Raw genomic sequence first — 9,342 nt, forward strand, 5'->3', positions numbered from 1 at the left:
CGCTGTGTCTGTAATAAAACCGCTGTAACGTCAGGGGTAACGTTCATATGTTGATTAATGGTTTTCTTTCATTTTTGATGTACTGCAGAATATTTTTATAAAATCCCAGGCCAGGAAAATCACCTTCATGTTTTTCTGTGTTTAATCTTCAGCTACTTTGACACAAAGGCATCTGCTGTGATGCTCACACCTTTGATAAAGTCTTGCGTGTGTCAGCTTCCTTTTTATAGATACAAAAATATGTAAATGTACTGATCTGAATTATAATATTTCTGACTGTCAAAATTTCCCAGATTCAAATCGAATTGAATTGAATCGAATCGAATCGAATCGAATCGAATTGAATCGAATCGAATCGAATCGAATCGAATCGTGGATCAAATCGATTCTGGACCCTGTGAATCGGAAACGAATCGATTCTAGAAATCAGTGACGATACCCAGCCCTATTACTAAATTAAGAGTCAAAGTGAAAGACAAATTTGAAACTTTGTTACTTACTACCGTTGTTTGGAATAGATGGGAATATAGGGAATTATTTTTATTTGAAGACAGCGTTGTCAAGAGAGACAATGACCTGCCTAGTTAATAGGAAATATACTTTACTATGATATATAATAAGCTCATGTTATTCATGTACTTTATTATTAAACATTTAAACAATGCAATGAATGTTACACATGTAGTATATCTGTATAAATAAAAAAGAATTATGTCAAGTATAGTAAAGTGAGTTTCATCAGGACAAAATAAAGTGTTAAAGTGAATTGTTAAATGTTGTCATTTTTATGCTTACCATCTCTACATTGTTTCAACTCTGTGATGAAAGGAATTCCTTTGTCCCCCTCCCCAGCCTCTTGAGGTTCTGGGGAGGCTGTAGTGTTTTATCACAAGCACATCCTTGTGAAGGGTTGTTTGATGTTTGGTAAGCTTCCTGCCCTTTTTATGGCTTCACTGTGTTGTGCATGGTGAACCAATATGGGAATTGAACCATACATTGGGTGTGGGGGGGATTGGCATTTTATGACTAAGGATGTTGCTAGAAACAGTTGGAAGTGACGCACACAGAGAGACACACATTCTCACACTCACTCAAACACACACACACATTCTCACATGCATACAGATGTTTACACATACACACACGTGGTGCCTTGTCTAAGAACCATATGGGCATTGCTTTGCTGTGATGTGTATTGTGTGAACTGTTTTCCCAATAAAAGGCAGCAAGCGGAGGCCGTCGTTGGGGTCATTTTGTGGTAGACACCGACGGGGCCTCCCTTGCAAGTAAATCGATCGATCGCTGACTGTCTTGTTTTCTTCATGATGAATAAGTCTCTAAACTAGCGGGGCTTGTGGAAACACAGACCCAACATAAAGGCCCTTGCTCTTGTTGTTATTTCAATACAAATTTTTTAAAGAAGGACAAAGATAAATAATATAATAAATAAATACAAAATATCACACTATTGCCCTTTAATTAGTTTTAAAAACCTGACATCTGTGCAGACCACAACTAGACAGATAAGCACATCGGATTCAGATTTGATTTAAACTAACATTCGTCCGTCTCTAGAAGTCTAAAACGTCTGTTTCTACCATTAAACATCCAATATACTCAACTTCCCAGAAAGTTTTGACTTCACGTGTGAAAACAGGAACGATTTTTGTTGTTTTGTAGCACGATATCAGCTCAGATATTAAACTGCATAGCATTCATCCCATGTTTAAACAAAATGTGGTATTTTCTGCTATTTCCTGTCAGGACAAATGGAAATGAAAATGTAATTTGCTTTAATATGATGGAACTAAAAAAGCTTGATTTTCATCATTGACTGAGAATATTGGATCTGTCTCCCAGTCTGGCTGTCCTGATTATAATGATGTATAAACCTTCAGCTGACGAATAGATGTCAAAAGCCAAGAAAACCATAGAATTGTGCTCATTTTGCTGTCAGAAGACGACATGAAGAGAGCTGATACTGAGATGTCTTTATTTCCTTGATGCCTTGTTGGCATGTTGAATGAGTTGTAATGTTTACAAGTTTTAATTTTTTTTGACTTTCTGAATTTCCCTCCCCTCTGTGGTGAGAAATAACTTTGCATTTGCAGAGCTAAATTAAGATGAATTATTGTTGAATGAAGACATTTTTCAAACACATGTAAAATGTGGCCAATTGTGTTTATTGGGTAAAGGAAAAGGTAGAAGGGGGAAAAGGGGGGATAGAAAGAAGGAAAGAGAGAGGAGAGAAAACCCCAACAATCCCCTCTGAGCAAGCACCAGGCGACAGTGGATAGGAAAAACTCCTTTAAAGCGAAAGAAACCTAAAGGAGAAACCTATGGCAGAACCAGGCTCAGGAGGGGGCAGTCAACTGCCGGGACTGGTCGGGGGGTGAGGGTGAAAAAAGAAAAAGGAGGGAGGGGAAGGGGGGAAATGAAGATGGAATAGAGGTGGAGGAAGGCGAGGTTACATCGGGTGAGAAGCAGTAGTGTCCCTCCTACAGAACCAGTGGAAACGTTTTTTCTTCTTTTTCAGATACTCTTCCACCAGCACTTTTTTCTCAATGATGAGGGTTTTCAGCTCATCCATTGTTTCTGTGTTTTCTTTCTCAAGTTTGTTGCATCTTTTCACCATGTCTTCTACTTGTTCTTGTTTTTCTTTAAGCTTGTCTTTCAGTTCTTTAACTGTTGCCTCCTCTATTCGCTTTGCCTTGTGCTGCTGGTTTCTCTTCTGGATATCTTGAAGTCTACACTGCAGGTCTTTATGTGTTTTCTGTTGTTCTTGCTTTTGCGCCTGGATTTCAGTGTTTTTGTGCTTCAAGGTCTTAGAAAGTTCTTCAAGTTCTGTATTTTTTGTCAGCATTTCATTGATGTCACTCTGCATCGCTGACCATTGATTTTCCAGTTTTTTCTTTTGTCTTTCCAGTACAGTTGTTTTGTACTTCGTTTCATTATACAATTCTTGGAGTTCTTCATTTTTCCTCTGGAGAACAAGCTTTTCTTCTTCCTGTTGTATTTTCTGTTGGTCTTTTTCTTGAAGCAGCTCGTTATTTCTGTGCACTTTTTTATCGAGCCTGATTTGGAGCAATCTGTGTTTTTCCTCCATCTCGTCAAGCTTGGAGTCCATTTCCTTCTGTTTCATTTCCATTTGCTTCTTGTCTTGAAGCAACTGTTGATTTTTGTGCAGAGTTTTGTCATGCTTCACATGCAGAGCTTTGTATTTTTCCTCCATGGCTTGGAGTTTGCTCTGCATGTCTCTCTGCTCTACGGGCTGTTGTTTCTTGTCTTGGAGGATCTCCTTATTTCTCTCCAGAGCTTCATCAAGCATAACTTGCAAGCCTTCATTTTGTTTCTTGATGTTCTTCAGCTTGCAATCCATTTCTTCCTTTTGTATTTTCTGTTGGTCTTTCTCGTGAAGGAACTCTTTATTTCTCTCCAGAGCTTCATCAAGAATTACTTGCAAGCCTTCATTTTGTTTCTCGATGTTCCTCAGCTTGCAATCCATTTCTTCCTGATGTATTTTCTGTTGGTCTTTCTCGTGAAGCATCTCTTTATTTTTGAGCAGCGTTGCTGGGTAGAAGAAAACATGGTGGTAACAAAGTAATAAATCAAGCCAACTGCTACTGAAAACCAGAAGTAATTGAAACATGAAAAACAAATGCATGAACATGAATGAACTGATGAAGAAGCAATAACACCCCAAACAGAAGAATACATTTAGATAACCCCGTTAGTTCAAACTGTATTCATGTGTCTGACCTGAAATGAAACAGTGCCATGCCTTATTCATTACAAGACAGTCCATTTTGGACTATCTTGTAATCCAATGAAACCAGAAGTCAGAGCGAGATTTCAAATTTAGAAGTTCTCTGCTCCAGTCCTCTTTGTCTTGTGCTAGTGCGCAATGCACAATGCTAGTTTTTGATCATTACTAATGTGGCCTTATTGCTTCGTAGCCGATATCAATCTGGGTCTGGGTACGTGTTTCATCAGGAGAACGTCCAGGAAACCATGGACAACTTCAAGTTCCTGGTCAAAGACAGCAAACCAAATGTGGTCAGTGACAACGTCTTCCATGTCCAGTGGTCCCTCATCAGCTTTGAGCACAAAAGGTCTGCACCATTTCCCAAAAAAATATACATATTTTATATTGATTACCTGTTGCCCATGTTAGGAAAGAGACATGTGTTTACCTTCACTGGTTATGCAATTGTCTGGCCTCTTTCAGTGTGACAAATGAAGAAATAGAGTCGGCTCCTGAAGCTGCAGGTATTTCACAAATCAGAAACAATAACAGAAAAATAATCTGCTTCATTTATTTACCCACCTCGTATTTAACTGGTCCAATTTGCCTTCCATTACCTGCAGTATGTTATTATATGTAAACAAGGAAAACTTTCCCCACATGAAGCAGCAGGTTATTAATGGATTACAATGAGAGTACAGGCTGTAGGCACTGATGTTTTGGCTGGTTCATTGTCCCATTAGAAGTACTCAATACTGTCATATTGAGTCTTGGGTGCTGCAGATCAGTCAGCTCGAGCATTCCTCCATCACACGGGAGTTTTTCATAAACACTGAGGTGAACATATTCTTCATCTCCAACATAGAGCTGCAAGGAAGTACAAAAAAAGTTAAAGGAGATCCTTGTGCACATAGAAGTACTGCTGATCATTTTAACACAGCTGTGGTAAGTAACACTAGCCAAACGACATGCTAACATGTAGAAAAGGAGAATCTACACCTTCATATACAGGGAGTGCAGAATTATTAGGCAAGTTGTATTTTTGAGGAATAATTTTATTATTGAACAACAACCATGTTCTCAATGAACCCAAAAAACTCATTAATATCAAAGCTGAATGTTTTTGGAAGTAGTTTTTAGTTTGTTTTTAGTTTTAGCTATTTTAGGGGGATATCTGTGTGTGCAGGTGACTATTACTGTGCATAATTATTAGGCAACATAACAAAAAACAAATATATACCCATTTCAATTATTTATTTTTACCAGTAAAACCAATATAACATCTCCACATTCACAAATATACATTTCTGACATTCAAAAACAAATCAGCGACCAATATAGCCACCTTTCTTTGCAAGGACACTCAAAAGCCTGCCATCCATGGATTCTGTCAGTGTTTTGATCTGTTCACCATCAACATTGCGTGCAGCAGCAACCACAGCCTCCCAGACACTGTTCAGAGAGGTGTACTGTTTTCCCTCCTTGTAAATCTCACATTTGATGATGGACCACAGGTTCTCAATGGGGTTCAGATCAGGTGAACAAGGAGGCCATGTCATTAGTTTTTCTTCTTTTATACCCTTTCTTGCCAGCCACGCTGTGGAGTACTTGGACGCGTGTCATGGAGCATTGTCCTGCATGAAAATCATGTTTTTCTTGAAGGATGCAGACTTCTTCCTGTACCACTGCTTGAAGAAGGTGTCTTCCAGAAACTGGCAGTAGGACTGGGAGTTGAGCTTGACTCCATCCTCAACCCGAAAAGGCCCCACAAGCTCATCTTTGATGATACCAGCCCAAACCAGTACTCCACCTCCACCTTGCTGGCGTCTGAGTCGGACTGGAGCTCTCTGCCCTTTACCAATCCAGCCACGGGCCCATCCATCTGGCCCATCAAGACTCACTCTCATTTCATCAGTCCATAAAACCTTAGAAAAATCAGTCTTGAGATATTTCTTGGCCCAGTCTTGACGTTTCAGCTCGTGTGTCTTGTTCAGTGGTGGTCATCTTGGCCTTGTCTCTGAGTATTGCACACCTTGTGCTTTTGGGCACTCCAGTGATGTTGCAGCTCTGAAATATGGCCAAACTGGTGGCAAGTGGCATCTTGGCAGCTGCACGCTTGACTTTTCTCAGTTCATGGGCAGTTATTTTGCGCCTTGGTTTTTCCACACGCTTCTTGCGACCCTGTTGACTATTTTGAATGAAACGCTTGATTGTTCGATGATCACGCTTCAGAAGCTTTGCAATTTTGAGACTGCTGCATCCCTCTGCAAGATATCTCACTATTTTTGACTTTTCTGAGCCTGTCAAGTCCTTCTTTTGACCCATTTTGCCAAAGGAAAGGATGTTGCCTAATAATTATGCACACCTGATATAGGGTGTTGATGTCATTAGACCACACCCCTTCTCATTACAGAGATGCACATCACCTAATATGCTTAATTGGTAGTAGGCTTTAGAGCCTATACAGCTTGGAGTAAGACAACATGCATGAAGAGGATGATGTGGACAAAATACTCATTTGCCTAATAATTCTGCACTCCCTGTATGGGAACATGTGTGATTTGCAGATGTAGAGAACATCTCACTGATTGCTGGATCAAATAGAGGCTAAACAACATTTTGGTCCTGTAGACAACATATGGGCTCGTCCGAGATTTGAATCCGGGACCTCTCGCACCCTAAGCGAGAATCATACCCCTAGACCAACGAGCCACATAAAAATATGCAGTCTTTTTCCGAAAGTCACATATCAGAGCAAATGAAGCGGCATGTATGAAAGATTGTCTTGAAAGCTACCAGTCAAAAGTTTGGACACACATTGTCAGGGTTTTTCTATATTGTAGATACAAACTGAAGACATCAAATAAATGAAGCAAGAAATATGGAATCATGTACCATCAAAAAGAATGATAAATAACTAAATATGTTTTATATTTTAGATTCCCGGAAGTAGCCACGCTTTGCTTATTTCACAGTGCCACAAACCCTCAGCCTTCTCTCAATGAGCATCATGATATATGAAATGGTTTTCACTTCACAGATGTGCCTTTTTAGGGTTCATTTGTAGGATTTCTCTTTAGCACATTTTCACATGAACGTCATACATCATCCAGAAAAGCATCAATCACAAACCTATACTCTGCGTTTTTTCAGCTCGCTGCAGATGTTTGACCGGCCCATGCCACCAAGCAGCAGCCATTATAAATTCAACCTCGGTGATTTCCACCCTGCTATTAATGTTAACAAGCTCGGGCTTCACAGTGCAAATTTTAAAAGAGAGTGGAGAGCCTTGCCAACAGCTCCTTAAGCTCTAATTGGAGAGTACAGTCATATAAACATGCAATTAGACTTAAATAACATATTTGAAGAATTTAATTGTGGGATGAAAAAAAAAACAATTTAGATATCAATGAGTTTTTAAGGACACTTCAAGTTAGGCAAATGAAGAATGAGTGAAGTGAAGAATAACATGGATTAAAATACAAGTGTTGCTCTTTATTAACCTGTTGCATTGGCGAATCAATGTTAGCTATACAGGTGAACATACTCAGAGTGGGTAGTGAGGCTTTGTTACACCTTCTCTCTGAACAGATCACCAGGTAATTTTATCAACGCAAGCTCATCTAAAAATGTCAATAACTGATCAAATGAACCAGGACAATGAGGAGAGTCATGAAGTTTATTAGAAATAACCAAATGAAATCATACAAAAGCAGCCTGTGTGATTGACTTTTTTCAAGATCACTACACACGCACACCCATTTCCTGCTCAAAAGTACTCCACAACTAAAACTCTCCACCAACTACTAACTTTGGTTATGGAGTTGATAAACAAATGTATTCATACATAATAATAATAATAATATGGATCTGTGTGCACAACTCTGTTCACAACAATCCCAATTTGTACTCCACCATCATGTGTGGCTCACCCATCACTTCACTGTGGGCTGGATCTACAAAGGAAAAAAACAAAAGCACAGTATAAGCCATGGTTTCATGTCAACACACATATCACTGAAGGTGTAAAAGGGAAGGACAAGGTTCCCACCGTTAAGGATGTCTTCAAATCCAATGGACTCATCGCTGTTTCGCAGCGTATCAAGAGCCAAATTTGAGCTCTGTAGGAATGGGAGACGCTGGATCTGGAGGGAAGAAACAGTTGGTGTCAGGACTGAGAAGGAAAAAAGAAAAACAAAACACGAGAACACCTGAAAAAGGACTGCAGCTACCTGTCGGGCCGCCCTGTACTCCATTTGCAGTTTTAGAGGAGCGTGAAGACCCTGGATGTTTCTGAGTGTTGAGAAATTCATCTTATCCTGGTTCAACTGGAACTGCTCATGGAGAAACACAGAAAACAGTGAGATACCCACAGAAACGTATTTTTACTACTTGCACTTTGTGTCTATTGTGATTAAACTGAGCTGCATTTGACAAAAAAGTAATTTTTATAGTAAAACCAAGCACAAAACACAAATACCATTTAAACATTTCATGAAAACAGCATTAATTGGTTTGATGACTCACATTTTTTTCTGACAGCTCCAGCGGGTGGCTTGGAAGCAGTTCATTCTTAACACTGGTAAATCTGTTTAATAAAAGTAGAAGAGAAAAAACAGTATTACAAAAAGCACATTGTTCTTTATTTGGGGGCTAATACAAAAATGTGTTTTTTGAGGTTAATATGCAACTGAGTTTTATTTTTAACAGTTTCTCACCCACTACGGAGGGAGTCCTGCACTCCGTAAGCTCCCTGTGGAGAGAACCCAGCCACAGGTACACTGTCCTTAAGCTGAGAGCGAAGTCCTCTGGAATTCTGTAGTCCACATCAAAGACATACATAAACCATTTACATTTGATAACACTTAGCTAATGGCTATCTATTGTAGCTAATAGCAACAAATACTGGAAGTTGTATTTATCTAAGAGACCTTGTGGCTAACCTAAGCGCTAGCTGGCATTAGCTCGAGTGACTAATCAAATTCACAGCTACTCAGTTTGGGCACGGTTAAAGACAAACAACTTCACCACCGAGACTTCAAATGATCACACAGATTATTAAAGCAGAGAGAGTACGCAACAACAAGGTTTAAGATATTTAAAAATATGGTATAGGGATTAAAAACGCTATCATACCATTGTCACTTCGTTTGTTCCCCTTTCCTTTCGATACACTGCTGTATCCGGTAGCGTCTCGTTTTGATGACGACACATCCGCTGATAGCTTATGTACAGAATCACGTCTTTCCAGTTAAACAGACAATGGTGTGCTGTACAGTATGTAAAGTATACGAAATCAATTTGTTATCACTTAATTGAAGATATAAACATGAACTCTATGCCAACTTCGTGTGGGGGAATGATTATGATCATGATAAATACGTATGCGTCCTCCATGCTTAACGTGAGGGGGTATAGCTCAGTGGTAGAGCATTTGACTGCAGATCAAGAGGTCCCCGGTTCAAATCCGGGTGCCCCCTGTTTTTCAGTTTTGCGTTAGTCATTTGCAAAACTTTAATTTGTCACCTTAATGACAAGTAAAGCTTTTGGAATTTAATGATAATAATAATAATAATAATAACAGCCAGAATACAAGT

General features: G+C 39.3%; 2 protein-coding genes and 1 non-coding gene across 3 annotated transcripts; 1 reads left to right on the plus strand and 2 right to left on the minus strand.

The window, feature by feature from the left end:
* Positions 1–2,162: 2,162 nt before the first annotated feature.
* Positions 2,163–7,304, minus strand: LOC146380034 (uncharacterized). The gene has a single exon (XM_084938977.1). It carries the CDS (start codon positions 3,668–3,670, stop codon positions 2,468–2,470), a length of 1,203 nt encoding a protein of 400 aa, XP_084795103.1. The 5' UTR covers positions 3,671–7,304; the 3' UTR covers positions 2,163–2,467.
* A 106-nt stretch (positions 7,305–7,410) lies between these two features.
* On the minus strand, positions 7,411–8,959 carry pomp (proteasome maturation protein). Its single transcript, XM_084938978.1, has 6 exons — positions 8,882–8,959; positions 8,464–8,561; positions 8,273–8,333; positions 7,978–8,079; positions 7,797–7,890; positions 7,411–7,701 (listed from the first exon to the last, which is right to left on the minus strand). The coding sequence occupies exons 1-6, from the start codon at positions 8,957–8,959 to the stop codon at positions 7,634–7,636; spliced, it is 501 nt and encodes a 166-aa protein (XP_084795104.1). The 3' UTR covers positions 7,411–7,633.
* A 194-nt stretch (positions 8,960–9,153) lies between these two features.
* Positions 9,154–9,225, plus strand: trnac-gca (transfer RNA cysteine (anticodon GCA)). Its single transcript has one exon. It is a non-coding gene; the product is annotated as a tRNA-Cys (tRNA).
* The last annotated feature ends 117 nt before the right edge of the window (positions 9,226–9,342 follow it).

The sequence above is a fragment of the Perissodus microlepis genome, chromosome 9, assembly GCF_051167445.1.
Source record: "Perissodus microlepis isolate ML-2025 ecotype Zambia chromosome 9, ASM5116744v1, whole genome shotgun sequence".
NCBI lineage: Eukaryota > Metazoa > Chordata > Actinopteri > Cichliformes > Cichlidae > Perissodus > Perissodus microlepis.

Coding starts and splice junctions, on each gene's coding strand:
- pomp (XM_084938978.1), bottom strand. CDS start 8,959: ATGTGTCGTCATCAAAACGAGACGCTACCGGATACAGCAGTGTATCGA. Junction 8,562..8,881: donor GAACAAACGAAGTGACAATG/GTATGATAGCGT, acceptor TGTGGACTACAG/AATTCCAGAGGACTTCGCTC. Junction 7,891..7,977: donor AGTACAGGGCGGCCCGACAG/GTAGCTGCAGTC, acceptor TCTTCCCTCCAG/ATCCAGCGTCTCCCATTCCT.
- LOC146380034 (XM_084938977.1), bottom strand. CDS start 3,670: ATGTTCATGCATTTGTTTTTCATGTTTCAATTACTTCTGGTTTTCAGT.